The 18,694-nt window shown below is 36.3% G+C and overlaps 2 protein-coding genes across 5 annotated transcripts in view; one reads left to right on the plus strand and one right to left on the minus strand.

Annotated features, from left to right (window-relative positions):
• Window positions 1-5,521, minus strand: part of LOC127881649 (adiponectin receptor protein-like) — a 21,958-nt gene extending 16,437 nt beyond the window's left edge. The window contains exon 1 of the mRNA XM_052429734.1: window positions 5,384-5,521. The gene's annotated coding sequence lies outside the window, so the exon portion shown is untranslated. The remainder of the gene's footprint in view (window positions 1-5,383) is intronic.
• Window positions 5,522-9,112: 3,591 nt separating this feature from the next.
• LOC127881625 (uncharacterized) lies at window positions 9,113-18,382 on the plus strand. 4 transcript variants are annotated; one of them, XM_052429689.1, is made up of 6 exons: window positions 9,164-9,394; window positions 11,617-11,696; window positions 12,941-14,357; window positions 14,707-14,857; window positions 17,253-17,352; window positions 17,662-18,382. In XM_052429689.1, the coding sequence occupies exons 3-6, from the start codon at window positions 12,952-12,954 to the stop codon at window positions 18,102-18,104; spliced, it is 2,100 nt and encodes a 699-aa protein (XP_052285649.1). In that variant the 5' UTR covers window positions 9,164-9,394; window positions 11,617-11,696; window positions 12,941-12,951; the 3' UTR covers window positions 18,105-18,382. The 4 variants fall into 4 exon arrangements, with proteins under 4 accessions (XP_052285653.1, XP_052285649.1, XP_052285651.1 ...); XM_052429692.1 differs by lacking the exon at window positions 9,164-9,394 and adding an exon at window positions 9,446-9,480; XM_052429693.1 differs by lacking the exons at window positions 9,164-9,394; window positions 11,617-11,696 and adding an exon at window positions 9,113-9,157.
• Window positions 18,383-18,694: the final 312 nt, after the last annotated feature.

Below are 18,694 nucleotides of genomic sequence, written 5' to 3' on the forward strand. Positions count from 1 at the left end.
ATCAATTCCGAATATGAATTTAAGGTTCGGCATAGTTTGATAACCATCGGGATTCGGTTTAACACCAATATCAGCCCTATATTAAACTAAAATATATGGCTTCGTTATTGAAATTCTAGACACACTGTTAAGATCGCTGTATTCAACATTAAGATAAAACGTATGTGGATAAAGCATAAAAATATGGCATATTTTGTCCATAACTTACAAAAAATGAATATGCAGTTCTGTACACGACATGTCTAGAGAATGAATATCTACAATTAATTTATTATTGGTGCGGTGCATTTATGAAAAATCTTATTGCATTTTATAAATATGCGTACCAAAAAATTCTTAAATATTCAATAAAAGTTACTTTGTATTTGTGATCCGTTTCGAATCTATTTTAAAACCCTTAAATGAATGGCATTTTAATTAGTCTTTTTGTGTTTTCACACAAACTTTACTTTAAAATGCTAATTAAATGTTTTTTTAATTTGTAGGTGTGAACAATTAGCGTGAAAAGTTTGCCATGGTTTCAAATATACTTTAGCATCAATTGGCGCATTCTGATGCGCTTTTATGCCTGATACCTGACCAGATAGACAGATGACGAAGAAGTGATCTCTGTATGTCGCAGTTTGTACTTTGTAGCAGGCGGCACAACAATATCATGGATCATGTAACGTCAATACTGAATATACTAAAAGTCAAATTAAGATGCTAGTATTAAGTTTTATTTGATGTATTTTTATACATGTGTGTACATTTATAATATTACCATATAGCATGAATTTTGTGATAATTTAGGACTATTGGATATCGGCACATTTGTTTCCTGTCTTTCTTTCCTTTATATTAACAAGGGCTGTTTGTTAAACATGCATGCCCCCCATATGGGCTGTCTGTTGTAGTGGCAGCCATTGTGTGAATACGATTTTTGTCACTGTGACCTTGACCTTTAACCTAGTGACCTGAAAATCAATAGGGGTCATCTGCGAGTCACATTTTACTATTTCGGGTCACCGTGACCTTGACCTTTGACCTAGTGACCTCAAAATCAATAGGGGTGATCTGCAAGTTATGATCAATCTACCCATGAAGTTTCATGATCCTAGGGGTATGCATTCTTGAGTTATCATCCGGAAACCATTTTACTATTTCTGGTCACCGTGACCTTGACCTTTGACCTAGTGACCTCAAAATCAATAGGGGTCATCTGCAAGTCATGATCAATCTACCCATGAAGTTTCATGATCCTAGACGTATGCGTTCTTGAGTTATCATTCAAAAACCATTTTACTATTTCGGGTCACCGTGACCTTGACCTTTGACCTAGTGACCTCAAAATCAATAGGGGTCATCTGCCAGTCATGATCAATGTACCTATGAAGTTTCATGATCCTAGGCCCAAGCGTTCTTGAGTTATTGTCTGACAACCACCTGGTGGACGGACCGACCGACAGACCGACATGAGCAAAGCAATATACCCCCTCTTCTTCGAAGGGGGGAATAATAAAAAGGAGCAAAGGCTTAGATCATACCGACATTAAAAGATTCCCAGGTTTGATTACTCAATTATAAAGGGATTACCATTATAAAAGAGACCGATCAATTAACAACATAATAGAAACGTACATTACCTACGGCGGGTGATGACAATCAACAATACACGTGTCATAACCGCGCAAGCGTGATTACCTTGCTTTGTGGTAATGATATTTTCAAATATACGGGTATTGAAAAATGTTACTTTGATTGCTTACGAAAATAAATTGATAATTGTCTATGAAACAATAACAGTTTCGTTCATTAGTGTCAATTCATAAATCAATTATGTACAGCTTCCCTTATTTTGAAACGTAATTTATGACGAAATTTGCCAACACCTTGTAGGCATTTCTGCGACAGAAAAATTGTAACTTTGATTGCTTAATAAATAAATTGATAATTGTCTATGAAACAATAACAGTTTTGTTCTTAAGTGTCAATGATGATTATGATGTTAAGATGATGGTGATTACAATGAATATTATTATGATGCTGACGATTATTATGATGATGATGGTGATTATGATGCTGAATGATGATTATTCAGATGATGATTATGATGATGATGATGTTATTGAACTTATTAATAAAATGACAGTGTGCAGTCTCAGCCAAACTAGTCAAATTTTTACAGGACAGTAGGTCCTGTAAACTGGGAAAAAATACAGGACCTCCTCTTTTTATACAGAACCTACCAACTACATAAATATATAAATAAAATAACACGAAAAGACGAGATGTATACCTCCACATGGTGCATTGAAACAGAATATTTTCATGCTGTCTTCACAAAACAAGAGAAGCGAATTTATGGTGATTTTTAAGAATTAATAATCCATTATTGTTTGTTGATTCTTGTTGCTATGTCTCAGTGGGCATGTCAGAGAAAAATCTGGTCAATACGGCCTAAACCGACGACGGCCTACATAATTGATCACCAGCGATAGAAATCTATTGTAAGAGGTGCATTGAAACGGTTATAAAAACAAAGCCCTAAAATAGTGCAATACATTAAATCTTCAATGTAGTTTTAATTTTCTTTTCATTGAATTAATTTTCGTTTCGTTCACATTAAATGAAAATATTAATAAATTGTATCATTCACGGAGTGTATATTGATAATCTAGTAATCTAGAGTCCGTGTATCATTCAAATGGAAAAAAAAACACCTGCACATTTTGAAAATTGAACTGTCTTTGCATATACATGTGTATTGAAAACTCTTTACTTGTGATAATGAGCGATTTATGATACAGTAGACTCTGCCAATACCGGACTCTCGGAATACCGGAACTCTCTCGATTCCGGACGGTCGGGCCAGTCCCGTATTTTCTTCTTCTATTTCTTTGTTCAAAAATGTTGAATAAACCGAACTCTCTGAAAACCGGAAACCGGATGGGTATCTCCGTAAATTTGGTCATTTTCAACGTAAAATACATTGAGTATACCGGACGGTTTAAATTCTCAAGATGCCCGAGGCGTGAAAATAACAATACCTAGTCAGCACAGCGAGTGCGGTGTCACACATTTTGCTCGCTCAATTATCGATAATCGGATTAAACATACCATAAAGGTATCAAGTCGTTACCGCGCTATTGGAGTCCGATTAAGTAATGTAAAACAAACTGTGAATGTCTATAAAAGACGTGCGGTAACACCAAAAAGTAAAGTGATTGACTCGATCGTTTTATTAATTATTTATTATCGCCTATGATAAACAATTTAATTAAAAAAATTAATGCATGCCGTTGCGACGATCACTTTCTTGTGATCTTCCTGGGTATTTTAAAAGATCTTATAGCCTTCTTAACATTGCAGAAAATAAGATCGTAAAGGAGAAATGTGCTTTCAAGCAGACAGTGATCTTGGACTTTTTTCGTGAAATCGTAAACTTCCAGAATTAGTAGGTTTTGAGATTATGAATATCTTAAAAAATAATTATGACGCTGTGTTTTTGCTTGTGTGTATGTTTTATGAAATGTGGTACATGTATGTATTGAATAATAAATCGTGTATCTACAACCATCTTATTTGTGTCGTCACTCGCCTATATGACAAATGCCACGTACGTACATGTATAAAGCACCACGCTCACTTTGGGATTAATCAAAACAAGTCGGTATGGATTATTTTTTTGCTTTTAATCGATTAAAAACACATTTTTTAAGAATGCAATTAACATCATCAGTACCTGCGTACAGTTTTCACATGGTACATGTAAATGTATATGGTTTGTTTTATTTTTATGTGATTCTGTACACAATGCATACCATGTATATTTCGGCAATATGCGTACTCATGGTAAACCGGAACTCTCTGAAAACCGGACGATCAGGCCGGTCCCGAGACCGTCCGGTTTACAGAGAGTCTACTGTACCATAAATCTATGCATATAATTTATTGTACGCAAGTATTTTATATACCTACTATGATCAAACGTGAATACTTGTTTCGAAGTTTCGAACACTGCAGTAACGCACGTTCTTTACACACATAGCAGAGTTTACATTTGCAGGTACCGGTTGAATACGTTATTTGTGTAGCAGTAATTTTGTACAATACTTTAAATTTATAATCATAAACCCTTTATTGTTGTGCTTATACTGGCTAATATGTATACAGTGTACAGTTCCTGTTAATCCATTTATGACAAATGTATATTTTTTAACTATGTTCAAATATTTTATTAAAGCAACTGTTAAGTATTTGGCTTAAATGACTGCTCAATATGCCAAATATGACATGGAGGTATCATAAATTGTGTTGAATATTTTGTTGTTGTTGTTCTGAGTTTATTTAAAGGTCTCACGCCCCTTCGTGGAGTCATTTTAGCTGGACCTGAATTGTGTTGAATAACCAGACACATGTGGTTTTTATAGGGTATAGGTCCCCGGGTTTATGACACCCTGTTTTATTAGTATTTGTCTGGACAGTATCCGATCATAACGAGATAATCGGTTTGTAATGAACAGAGGGGTCATTAAACACCAGGTTAAAAATGCTGAAACAAAGTGTGTCAAAATTGGTGTGAACAATTAAATAAAAACAATTACATTTATCAAGACTATTTAGATAATCTGTAACAAGGTAAGTTTTTTTTTACAGACATATAGGTTCAAATCAGTTTCTAAATGTCGATTTCATGACATTAATCTATTGTTGTTTATTTTCGTCCTAATGTATGTTCGTTCATTGAATTTAATTTATTCTGAAAGAATTTCAATATCTGAGTATTGTGTTGTTCATAAAAAGGTTCGCGAATATTTTTGAAGAGGAGATTATTATGATAACTTTATCACGATGCGGTTCATCAAATGCAAACAATAGCAAAATGGCCGCAGTGTTGACGGCCAAAATTCGAGCATGCGCAAACGTGAAGTCATTATCGGAATCCCCAAAACCTCCTATAATCTTAAATAAAGATAATATAATACTGTAATAAAAAATATTCCATAGTTTTATCGACCAACATATTACGACTTATTCAAATTAAAAATGGGGTAAAAAAAGCATGATACTTGGAGATATTTTTCAAACCCACCCACTTTTGAATGTTCCATTTTTGTTTAAACAAAATAAAATCGAAATAAAGCATAAACATGACCAAAATTTAATCAAAGATACTAGGCTATTAACAAAAAAAATCCTACCATAAAAGCTATGCTGGGGCGAGTCGTTATATATGTGGGGCGAGTCGTTATATAGGTGGAGCGACTCGTTATAAAACATGGGGCGAGTCGTTATTGGGCGAGTCGTTACCAATTCTTCAAGAATCAAGACAAAGTTAGTGTCTGAAGTTTTGTTTTGACATTTGCCAAACAAACGGACCCGTAGGATAAATGAGACATACTAATACTGGCAGATGATCACAGGCTGACTGCAATTCTCTTTCGGAGTTTAAGGTTTAGCTATGCAAACATGTTTATTTGTATGGTTAGTTTTGTTTGAGAAATATTTTATGTCCTTATTCTCCACTTCCGGTTAAACGGTTACACCACACAAGTTATAGGTTATACTTCACTGAATATGATGATTCAGCTGATTGCATCCATCAACAACAAACAATTACTAGATTGGTATAGATATCTAGGTACATATTTACGAATTAGTAGGAATAGAAATCTTACTAAGGACTTGACATTAATTAATTACCAAAAGAATGTTTGAGATAATCCCGACTATAAACCCGTATGAAAAAATGTAATACTCGTATTGCATATTTATTTTGCATCAAAACACTTATTTAAGGCATCGAATGCGTATCGAAATATAACACTTCGAAAAGCCGATTCGGTACCAGGGCAATAGACTTTATCAGGGCGGACATTTATTCTTCTAACACAAAAAAGCGCACACAAATGCTACTTGCTCACACACTTTATGCTGCTGATTTTGTAATGTGAATATTCATAAGAGTGGTCGTACAGCAATTGCTTTATAAAGAATAGTAAAAATTTCATGAAATTGCAAAGAGACCAATAAGAAATTTTAATTGTTAAACCATGCTTAAGTGTATACTAATCGATTGTTTTATAATAACATTGATAATTCAGAGCGCAATTTATTATACATCGTCTATTTAATTTTATAATACGCTTTGTAAAACCTCATATTCACCATATGATGCGTATTCATCATATGATGCGTTTTTCAAAATTATATTCTTACTTTTGTAGGTCAATTCGCACAGCTGGCGTGTTGACACTGAGCAGAAACTTAACTATATTATAATTCACGGCTTTAATCCAAAACTGGTAATACTGGATACATTAGTGCATCGCCGGCCAACAAACGAAACGACACCGGATAATATAAGAAAGTAATGAATTTTTTCGGTGTGTGTTCTTTTAGTGTAAAAATTATGCTTTTTATAAAGTTTACTCTTTTTTTCACTAAAACTATATCCCACAGAATAACTCAGACATTAATTCAATATATTTGACCATCGGACCCAGTAAAAAACACATTGATTTGCAGTAACTACCTAATTTGTCCAAAAGTTTATGCCAAAAGCATGTGGAAACAATAGTAAAATAGTAAAATGAAGATATTTGTCTGTACAACAAATATAATTTATACTTCAGTGCTAGAGTTTTATTGCAGAATAAGTTTTGTGTAGTGATATTCATCATGAACGATTGTTTAGTTTGTCGTAAAACGAATATTTATGTGTCTCTGGCTCGAAATAATGCATGAAATAGGCACCGCAAAATAACGGAAAGTACTGGACTTAACTAGTCTACTGTACAAGTATATATTCATTTCTGCGTATTTGATAAACAATGATTTAATAGAATCTTTGGATTTTAGATAAATCACGATGGATCACAACATATAGAGTGCCCATTCGACTTTTTCCACCACAACCCGGCTACATACACGTCAAATGCATTCATGTATATAAAATGAATGTGCATGTTTAAACTTATGAAACATTTCTTGATCCGACCTGAAAGGACTTCAAATAAATTAAAACATGGCCAGATTCTTCAAGTGCTCAATAACGGATGCTAAGTCTAATTTATTTGCAAATAATCAACACCATAATTTTGCTATCGCAGCAATAAATGTTGACTTGTTTAAAGGGATTTTAAACATCGATCAGTTTGGAGGTATAGTATAAGAACGCCGGTTTGCGGTCCATGAGTTCATTTTTCTCTGCGTTCCGATGCGAAGGGCTGGACAGGAAGGGAGCCGCTTCAGTCTCTGAAAACCACCCATGGAACCCGACAGCTGACGTTCATTCTTTTTAGACGACATGGCGATGGTTGTTGCCGACTGTCTTTGAATTATCACCCTATATAACTTCTATTTGACGCAAACATATGGTGTCGGTGAATACTCCGTGTGTGGTGAAGCAACCAAAGAGGTGATTGTGTTGGAGCTGTGGTGGTTAAGGGGTTGCAGTTGGGGCGGTATATGTGGTAGGGACGGCGGCTGTGGTAGGGGCGGCGATTGTGGTGTTAACGATAGAAGGTGGATAAAAGGTCTAGTGTACACGTTTGTTGTAAAACCGTTTATTAAATTCGTTGGAAATAACTGTCAGGCGTTAACACCAACTTGTTGACGTGTAAAAACATGTTTGAACTTCATATAAGTAAAGAAAAGTTTAGATTTGATGACGTCATGCGTTGGAAAAAATAAGAATATTTACTAATTAAGCATAAGCGGTTATATTCATATTTGTGATTGAGTCCTATGGACTCCGAGAACGAAGTACTTTTGTACATGTTTTACTATGTCCACCGGCCTTAGGACTTATTTTTGTATAAATACAAAAAGGTATTATACCGAGAAAATCGATTTCCGCCTATTAACCAATGAATTTACATGTAATTGAATTTAACTAAGTTTTAAGCATGGGCTGCACGTGAGCTACAAAAACACATTATTGCAACACAATATATCGAACAAAACTCAGGTTATTGAAGAGAAACCATTTTTCTATTTTTAGTTACAATGACTTTGACCCAACTGACCCTAATTTAAGTCCCACCTTTGGTCTGCATATAAGCCACCTTCAGATAAAATTGCAACACAGTACCTCAATCCAAACTTTACAAATCGAGCGGAAACCCTTTCCCTTTTTAAGTAACAATGCCATTAACCCCACGGGCCCCTAATGTAAAATGTCACTAGATCAGCTTTTAACCCACATAAACACAACATTTCAGCACAATATCCATATCAATAAGTTTTTGAGCGCAACCTTTGTATTTATTTTTATCAATTGTGACATTGACCTTGACCCAGCAATGTACTGTAACCCCTTGATAGTTCTGCATGTCAGTTAGGGAAGGGAGTTGTACGAATACGCTCACCTGAATTTCCCACGGAAACCTTAACCAGTATGGCGCACCAAAAGGGTTGAAACTTTAACTTCTGCTGCTGCAGAAAAAAATACTGCTCGAGCAGCATTTAAATGCTACTCGAGCAGCAAATTACTGCTCGTGCAGCATCTAGATGCTGCTCGGGCAGCAATTTGCTGCTCGAGCAGCATTTTTTCTGCTGCAGCAGAAAAATCCTGCTCGACCAGCATGTATTTTTAGATTATGGCATCAGCCAATCAGAATCAGATTACGCATAGGCATAAATTATGTAACGTTGAAGCAATTGATCAATCAAATTTTTATGTTCCTACATGACTTATAGATTTTAAAGCTTAATTATTATTTTATGAACAACTTCGAAAAAGGGATGAGGATTTAATAATAATGGGTTAAAACAGATTATGAGTTTGTTGCAGTTTTTCTAAAGTTATTGTCAGGTCTATTTTGTTTCCGTAGAGGTAGCTTATGTCGTCCGTTTGTAAGCTCAAATGTGATTGGCTGACGGGTTCAAGGGCTTATTCTAAAAATAAATGCTGCTCGAGCAGTAATGTGCTGCTCGAGCAGCATTTAAATGCTGCTCGAGCAGCATTTTTTCCTGCTGCAGCAGAAGTTAAAGTTTCGACCCCTTTGGTGCGCCATAAACCAGAGCATTTCGCGAACGCCGACATTTGTATATGGTAATCTCTTGCACGACGGTTACATTACATTCATGTGTTTTGATAGCAATGAACGACAACTCTGCACGGAGATTTGGTAAATGGCCTAGCTAATAAGCGAGCGCTTTGAACCTGACTGTAGGTACATGGATTACGAAATACGTGTGTTTACCTATTTATGTCTTGTTGTTCTATCTAATACGGTATAATTGTATATTATTTAGTTCTTGATCCTTATATTATGATCGTGTGCTTGTGAATTGATACACAAAATACCAATCTTAATGATCGGTGCTAGCTGACAACAATACTGTGCAATGGGATTGTTTGTTTACACACCCATGGTGAATCCCATCGATTGAGCTGTTTCTACAGGTAGGTGCAATAACTTTGCTCCAACGTGTATAAAATAAGGATAATATCGAAGTCCTCGCCACGAAGGATAAGGTTAACTCCTAATTGTAAGCTTATCTTACTAAAAATTGATTAGTTGAAAACTGTTTATGGATTTATTATTTTAATACACATGAAAGTCAAATAAGTCAAAAGACCTGAACAGATTGCATGCACATTGATATTATATGGCTTTAAAGTGACTTTAGACGCATTTAACAGTATATGTTATGTTTATAGGTGTCTATCCCAACCGTTAATTATTGTTTGTGTTTTCACTTCATATACATTTATATTTGTTTATGCAGCATCAACATACTAAAATAATATCACGGAAAAAAGAAAAATAATGCATTTGAATATCAACCGTACTTTCGTTTTGACAATTAACGACAGAAATTATTCGATGTACGATGTGAATCATAATTTAGTTTTAGTGCAGATTCGTTCATTCGACACAAAGACACATTTTTGTTTTACAGATCATTTTTAGTTGTTCGCGTAGCGAACAGATTATGTTGTTATTGAAAATTTCAAGTCAGTCCGGCTTATCTACGGAAAGCCTACTACCCGCCACACCTGCCTGATCCGCGCGAGAAAGAGTTGTATAATTTAAAACGAGTATCATTCGATTTATTTGCACACCTATAATGAGTTTTGTTAATACATATAATTATTTGACCGATTGTTTTGTATTGGTCAAAGTATTTGTTGTTGCTTTTATGCTCTCCTAATGGGGAGCACAAGTCGCCCTTTTGTTCGTCCTTCCGAACAATACGTTCGATGGAGTTGAGCATGTTCGGGGTGTAAAACGAATTGCCAAGGCAACCGTTTCCGTCCTACTCCATGTCCGTCCGTTCGTATGTCCGTCACAATCATTTTTTTCCTCGCTAAATCTCAGACATGATGATAATTTCAAGTTGATTAAACTTTCTTTGTAACATCCCTGTACGATGTACATGCTCATATTCTAAGGTCATTCCGCTCAAATGATTCTTCTGTGGGAAATTGCCTTTTGATTTATAATTGTGACATGTATTTGACGGTACAACTCTTTCAATCATGCGAGAGATATCTGGAACCAGGGACCTATACAAACATAGGTCCCTGCTGGAACTAATCACGTGAATTCGAGTAAACTGTATGTGCATTCCTTATGGGGTGGACATGCGCATATTGTCGAGTCGTTGCGCTCAATGACATTTCATGTAGTTATTTCACGTTGAATGTGCTTTCTTTTAACGCTTGATATCTCGGACACCAATTATTCGAATATTGTTAAACATTTTAAGTAACTTCAGTATAGGGTGGACTTGCGCAGGTTGTCACTTCGTTCAGATCCAATGATTTTTCAGGGAATATTGCCCATTGATAATTTCATCAAATTTCATAACGAATTGTTCGTTTCCGACCATCACTTTTGAACTTAAGATCGGAATTTGATTAATTTTTGTATGGATGGTTCATAAAATTGGATGTGCATATTGAGAAATAATTCCACCCAAATTCAGGAAATTATTTAAATATATTTTTTCTAGGACACTTATGACCTAAACTTGATGAAGCATTGTACACAGGATGTTATTGCCCGTTGATAAATAAATGTTATCTTTATATTGTTTTTCGTTTGATTCCCCACACGTTTTTTTTAACTAATGATCCAAAGATAATAAAACTATAAGTAAAAGAAGTATAGAAGTATAATGTGGACAAGTGCATATTGTTAGGTTGTACCACTCCCATAATATTTCAGGGTCTTGTTACCCTATGACCTTTTATAACGTATTGAACGAAATCTCAGGAACCAATTATCCATTTTGGATTTAACTTTACATTTAGTTTCGTATATGGTGTGCACATGCAAATTTCCGCTCAATTGATTTAACTTACCACACACCACCCACCCATACGTCACGTTTGTGAAAAATCTCGTTTGTTAAAGATATTGCCCTTTTGTATATAAAAAAATTGGGCATTGTTTAGGATTTCTTGTTTCGGCTCGAAAATATGATACTCACGATCCCAATGTATTAAACTATATGCAGTGTCCACCTAGGGCGGGCCGGCACATATCGCCACGTGGTTCAATTCCACTGTATTTTCAGGCAGTTATAGTAGTAGTAGTAAATGTAGTTAATGTTTTGACATTTTTCTTGCTGTTTGAGATCTCTGAAACTTATACGCCAATTCTAATTTATTTTTAGCTCAACAATTAACAGAATAGTCCGAGCTAAACTACTCAACCAAATGTCGGCGTCGGCGTCCGCGTAATGCTCTGGTTAAGGTAATATTGAAAGCCCCCCCCCCCCCCCATATCACTGTTTCTTCTACAGGTATTCACTTGAAACTTCACACATGTGTTCGAAGTCAGTGTGTGAGAATAGAGATCACTTACTAAGTTTCATAACTCTGACCTGCTCTTTAGCAGAAGGATGCCCCTCGTTTGTACTAAGCGTGCAACTAATCCATACCCTATAATTTGAAATAAAACTGTACATATGTTTGATTGTCTTCATTTACATTCACTGACTAACAGCTACAACTTCGACCATATTTATAGCCGGTTTATGTCCCCCGTCTGTAGTTATAATAGTTTGGTTAAAGTTTGCGTTCAAGATAAAATTTAGGTTTATGTTTGCGCGCAACAAGTACGTTTCTCTGTAGCTACTACAGATACATCGTCGGTTACCCACGACTAATTCATTCCGTTACTCTCCAGCATTAATTTTACAAACGACTAATTAATTCCGTTACTCTCCAGCATTAATGCTGGAGAGTAACGGAATGAATTAGTCGTGGGTAACCGACGATGCTACAGATATTCAATTGAAAATTCACACATGTCTTCGGGATCATCATCTGAAATTACTGTGCAGGGCACATAACTCTGACCAGCCATTTAGAACATTTATGCCCTATTTTGAAATGTTAAATTCAGGGAAACGTATGTGTGCAGCAACTCATTATCTCTTGATCTACTAAAGATATTTATTTAAATATCAATGCATAGCTTATGTTTGGTCACTGACTAAAGGTCACAAATATTACTTGCAATTAAGCCGATTAATGTTCATATTTGTACTTAGAAATATAGGGTACGATTTATGTTTGCCAATGTATAACTTTAGCTATTGTGGTATAACATGTCTTCACAGTCGTTATACTATTATGTGATTGACGGAAACTGTACATTACACTATTTATCAGAAGAATAGTCGAGTCGACTGTCTTTGTCACTACTGTCTGTACAGCTCTAGTTTGTCAGCTTCCCTACCAAGGGGTCTTGTGCGTTTGTTATGCCCTTTTTGTCTATTGATCTTTCATAGAGTAATTGCCTCATTTTCTTGTTCCAATGCTTTCAATAAGCCCATGCAGGGGCAAAACGCATAAACAGAGAGCATCCATCAGTTTCAGTAGCTTGTAGTCTTATTATCACGATTCGTGTTAAAACAAAACTATAAACAACTAATAAAACAATAAAAAAGATATGCAGCCTGCTTAGTACTAAACCGTTCGCCTCTGTTTTAGCGTACTGAGAAATGACTGCGATTGACGCGGCCCGGTCGATAACATTCAGTGTCGACCTTTCGACGCAGTGCCAGAATCACCTACTGTTTCTTCGGGCAGTTGACAATGCCACCGCCCTGCGAAGCGACGCGAACCTCCAGAGGGCGCTGTACCGCTATGAGCACTTCTGGCTTCCGCTAGCGGTGGAACATCCGGATGAGACACTGTCGGCTCCCCTCGATATCGAGTGGATGTGGCACTGCCATCTGCTGTCGCCACGCACGTACATCGACGATTGTACATCTGTGGTGGGAATGGTTGTGAACCACACGTTGAAGAACAAACAAGATTTCAGAATGTCCCAGGAAATATCAAAGAAGTATTGGAACACAAAATATCCAGGGGAACCTTTTCACCCTAATTACTCAACTAAATTTGATGTAAAACTTAAAGACAACTTCGTTTCCAAAATAACTTACGACATCATAGCTGCTGCAAAGCGGCAAGGCGTGTTTTACTATCAAGTGTCGTTACCCCATTACAGCGACGAAACTTTCCTTGACAGTGCCATTCTGCGGTATAAGCAATTTCTTTATCTGAGAACAAAACTGGACAAGGCTTTTATAACGCCTTGTTTTGACCAAGATCTCGTCTGGCACTCGCACCAGCTGAACCCGCGTGCGTACGCAGACGATACAACTAGGATCGTCGGGTATGTGTTCAATCACGACGACTCCACGAACGACCGCAGCGAGGGCTCGGAGCTCGTGGTATGTCACAAGAATACAGCGGACCACTGGTTGGAGCTATATGGTGAGCCTTTCGCTTCGTACGGGGCCATGTACCGCGGTTACCCGTCCATAGGATATTTTACCAATGTCCCAGTAGGCAAACGTGGTTCCGGTCCGCTTAATGTTTCTATAGATAAAATCAACGTGTGGGTAAAAGGCGACTGTGGTTCGACTGACGGCTTTCAGTTGGCGATTTTAGCGGTGGGAGGGAACCGTAAGCCAAAACTGCTGGCAACACTGATAATTGATTCTCGCGAAACTACATTATCAAATTGTTTGACTTGGACAGACATTTGTGATTTAAAAGTAGAGCATTCTGGAGAAATTCGCGTACAACTGAAACAAAAAACCGGCAAAAGGTTTATAATCTTTGGTGACGCATACAGTTTGCTGGAAGAATCCACATTGGATTTGGAGGTAGACGGTAATGATCTCAGACAAGACATTCACCTTGGAACATTCCTTGTTCGAGTTGCCGCTACAGTGAAACCGGAACTGCCTACGTCGGAAATCATGCATCTGGTCCTACATTCGGGAAACTTCGTGAAAGCTACGGTACCGGAAACTGTGCGCCGGTCCTGGGGGCCTATGGCTCTGGAGCGACTTCCGTCAACCAAACCGAACGACTGTAGGGAGGCCATGCACAGGTGTGTCACAGAACGTGTTACATTTTACACAGAAACACGTTAAAATTTAAGTTGTAGGTAGCTGTCAAACAGAAACTTCAGAACACAAATGAAATACAATATTTTGTATGATAAATGTCTGAAATCCAAAATGCGTAGTTAAATATGATTTTATTTGGTTGCGATGGTGATAAAAAATATAGTTCTTTTAAACTTAAACAAATGTGTGTTTGAGTCTTATGTTAGATTGTTTACACACCAATCGAACAGTCATTCACGGCATGCGTATACTATAATGAAACGCAACTTGACCTATTCTAACATTTCAACTGTGACTTTGATTATTTTTATATGTTATGATTTTTTTCAGCTTTCGAAGTCCAGACGGCTCCGATGATTTCAAAGTTCGAGTTCTGCACAGCGCGCCCCTAACTTTGTCGTGCATACAAGTGTTACACAAAGACAAGATTGCAGCGTTTGCCTGTTTGACACACGTCGATCAACTTCCCTTGCCTACGCAGGTAATGGTAATTGTGTTTCTTAAATAGTAACACTGACGGAATTTTGTAATTTTCATTACTAGTTTTCTTGAAAAAAATATCCAAGCTATAATACTTTTACATTAGCAAACGGTTTCAAGACAGCCCTATTAAGTAATGCAAAAAGATTGTAAGTTCCACACAAATTGCATGAGTTGGTTAGCAAGGCCATTCAGCTGATATTTTTAGAAATATATTGGATAGGTATAATGTAAGAATAATAGCTGTTTGTCTACCATATAAGTCAATTTAATATATCCGTTTTCATGCATATTTCTAGCCTAACTGATGTTTTCATGTAAGAATAATAGCTGTTTGTCTACCATATAAGTCAATTTAATATATCCGTTTTCATGCATATTTCTAGCCTAACTGATGTTTTCATGAAAAATACATTTTTTACGAAAACACACACACACATCTTTTATAGGATTGTTTTTTAAAAACTTTCTATATACTATCTTTCGCAATTATATTTACAAGCGCGACCATGTCCACTTACAACGAAGGCTTAAAGGTGCCTTTTCACAGATTTTGGCATGGTTTGAAGTTTGTCATTAAATGCTTTATATTGATAAAGCTCCAGTAAAAAATCAATAATAAAATTTAAGAAAATAAAAAAGGTAACCCTCAGCAAGACTCGAACCACTGACCCCTGGTGTTGTGGAGTAAAAAGTCTTTGTATTAGACCTCTCGGCCATCCTTCCGTTTACCATCATAGGTGTATTTTCTCATATAATCGATCCTCGTAGTTTCACAACATATGATGACAACAACAGAACTCTCCAAATTATTAATTCGTTTCGCGTTGCAACGCTTTATAATTTTCAGGCTTTTAAATCGTCAAAAGATGCATATTAAGGCTATTTTAGAGCATGGTAAATGTTCAGTATTACGGGTTCCTCACAAATATCATAACGTAAACGAAAATTTGCGAATATGAAACAACTTTTTTCAATTTGTACAATTTACCAAAACGTGAAAAGGCCCCTTTAAGAGAAGTTCAAAAAGGATTGTTTTCATGACAAATTTGTGAGTTTTCATAAAAAAATCTTGGATTTTTATTTAAGGTATCTGTTTATCTTCTGCCGTCATGAATACGGTTGTATATATCATAGTACTTACTTTAAACGAGTAAATGAAGTACGTTATCGCCCAAACATCCTATTAGTGCTATCTTCCCTTTTAACAATAGACACTTCATGCACAAGTAAAATCGATCCAGACCAGGAAGGATTTCTGGCTTCCGCACGTTCTTATTCTATACATTAACGTGTAGTGTTCTCCATAATTGAACTTATTATGTATCGCTTGCATTAAAAAATGTAGAATCAACTTATAACAAATAAGACGTAATAGTTTTATCTACTTAACCGATTAATGCCTAGCGTCTAGAAAAAAGGCCTTGTAGATGATGATGATGATGATGATGATGATGATGCGGTGTCTCATCTTGGTCTGCGCTGTTTGCTTAAAGGAATTTCTGTAAGAAATATTCTAAATATAGAAATAAATATACTAGACATCCCTTATTTTATAAATAAATTGATCCAATTTTGAAAAATGGGAGAGTCCACTAGGCATAAATGGGTTAACATTTGAGAAAATCTTATACATGTATTTACAAAAACAACACATGAATGGTGGGGCCCATGATAAATTCATAAATAAAATTTTCCACACGATTTACCTCAAAGTAAAATTGAAACGTCGATACCCAGGCGTAAATGTCATTTATAAACAACACATCATGTTTTATTTGCTGAACTGTTCTTGTTTAATTTGCGCATTTCACCATGCATATGACCTACATCCTTCTAGCGCTTCAAAAGGTTATAGCTATTCATTCTGTTTTAGTTTATTCAGTATTCGCCCTACAGTCAGAGACATTGGATTCACATTTTCTTGTTTCTCGGGGCCCCGTATGTATGTATCGTTTGATAAGAATATTTTGTGGATTTGAAAAGCTTCGTGTTTTATTTCAAAATAAATTTAATGAACACTTCTTCGAGTTACGTGCGTCTCTATCTTATCGCATAACGCAACACAGTACATATTCAAATCTGATAAAATAATTATTGATTGTGAATCGCTCTCATCACGTGATCGCTCTCATCACGTGGTGTGTAGTATCACGTGTGTGTAGTCACGACAGGGATAGGATAGAACTGTGCTTGGAACCAGTCATAGACCTATGTTCGGAAACAGTCATATCTTGTCGCGGACATATATGGTTTTATTGTCATGAGGAAACTAAACGTCGTAACAAACACAATAAACTAACAGTATTTATAAAAATAATTGATAAACATGATTGCCCCAACACAACTTAATTGAGTAATTATTTCAACGACGATTGTGTCTGTCGTTTTATCAGGTCAGCACAGACATCCCGAGTTTGAATCCCCGTCAAGGTCAGAGAGCGGTCACTGTAAAGAGTAACCAAAGCGACTGGTGTATCGTCACCGGGAAGTGGGGTAGGTGCTCACATAGGGATAACTGGTCCTTGTGCGATTCATACATGTACTCTGTTTGTTCATTGAGATATTGACATATCTAACTCATGTCAAGCTATTTTTTTTATAAGTGGGCATTCTGTATCGTTAGATGAATAAACACTCAGTTAACGTTATGTATGTAATAAATATATTAAGTGTGAAAAAATATATTTAAGTTACATGAGTTATTTCTTTCATTCGCATGTACCGGTATATTCGAGACAACGAAAGAGTCGGCGATCGTTTGTTTGTTAAAAAATATCGCTTAGTGTCATTTTATCCTTCCAGTTCAAAACCAACTCGAGGACACGGGGTCGATTTCTTTAAATTGTTTCTATTTGAAGAGTGGGGAATGTGAGAAGCGAGTTGTGTTTTACGACAGAAATAAGATACCCGAAACTCTCAAACTAATGTCAGTGGAAATTGATTTGCATAAAGGCAGTCTGCGACTGCAGCCCGCCAACGGGGACATAGCCGAGAACATCGCTCTGGCGATGGCGGTGGCTGTACTGCACGTCCTGTGCGTGCCGAGACCGGAGAACACTCCCGAAGGTACGCAGTTCAGCTCGTTTCTTGGTGACGTCGCCATGGTTAGGGCGGCAGGTCTGTACACGGACACGCCCAATAACCAGTTTGTGGAGAGTTTATTCGGGGAGCAGTGCGCGGCGTTATGTGGAGGGGGTAAACTGGACTGTAGCAGCCGCTGGAACGAGCTACCGACCTCCGACTGAGTGCGGGGTTAATTAATATAAACAAACATATCATTTGGTTCCATGAGCACGAAGATTCTTCAGCTTATGCCTACGGTAATCTTATACATAACACGCGTATTATTTTAGTCAGAATTAAAGGTTCAGACTTGATTTGATTTGAACATGAGAATTTGCCCGATTGTGTTTTTATGGCAAGATTTGATATTGTTGTCTGTTCCATAATTTTTAGATTTATTCAAACCAACTGTTTTGCTATCAATAATATCAATATATGCGGTATTAAAATGTACTAACGATACGGTATTCGTAATATTTGCAAAAATAAGAGTGATTACCTTATATTCTTTGTATATTTGTTTATGCGAAATTGCATGTTTTCGTAAATGCTATGTGACCTGAAAAAATTGGTTTACTTTATCAAAATTTTATACAAAAAGTTATATTGTATTTATTTTTCAATGTCGCCCATATTGAACCATTTATGTTGTCATAGACCTGGCTATATTATAACCACGATGTTATAGAAATATCAAAATTATGTTTATTTATGAAAATTTAGGGAAAAAATAGGGACATATCAAGATGCTTAAGTTTTCAAATCAATATAT

Source organism: Dreissena polymorpha, chromosome 5 (assembly GCF_020536995.1).
Source record: "Dreissena polymorpha isolate Duluth1 chromosome 5, UMN_Dpol_1.0, whole genome shotgun sequence".
NCBI classification, from domain to species: domain Eukaryota; kingdom Metazoa; phylum Mollusca; class Bivalvia; order Myida; family Dreissenidae; genus Dreissena; species Dreissena polymorpha.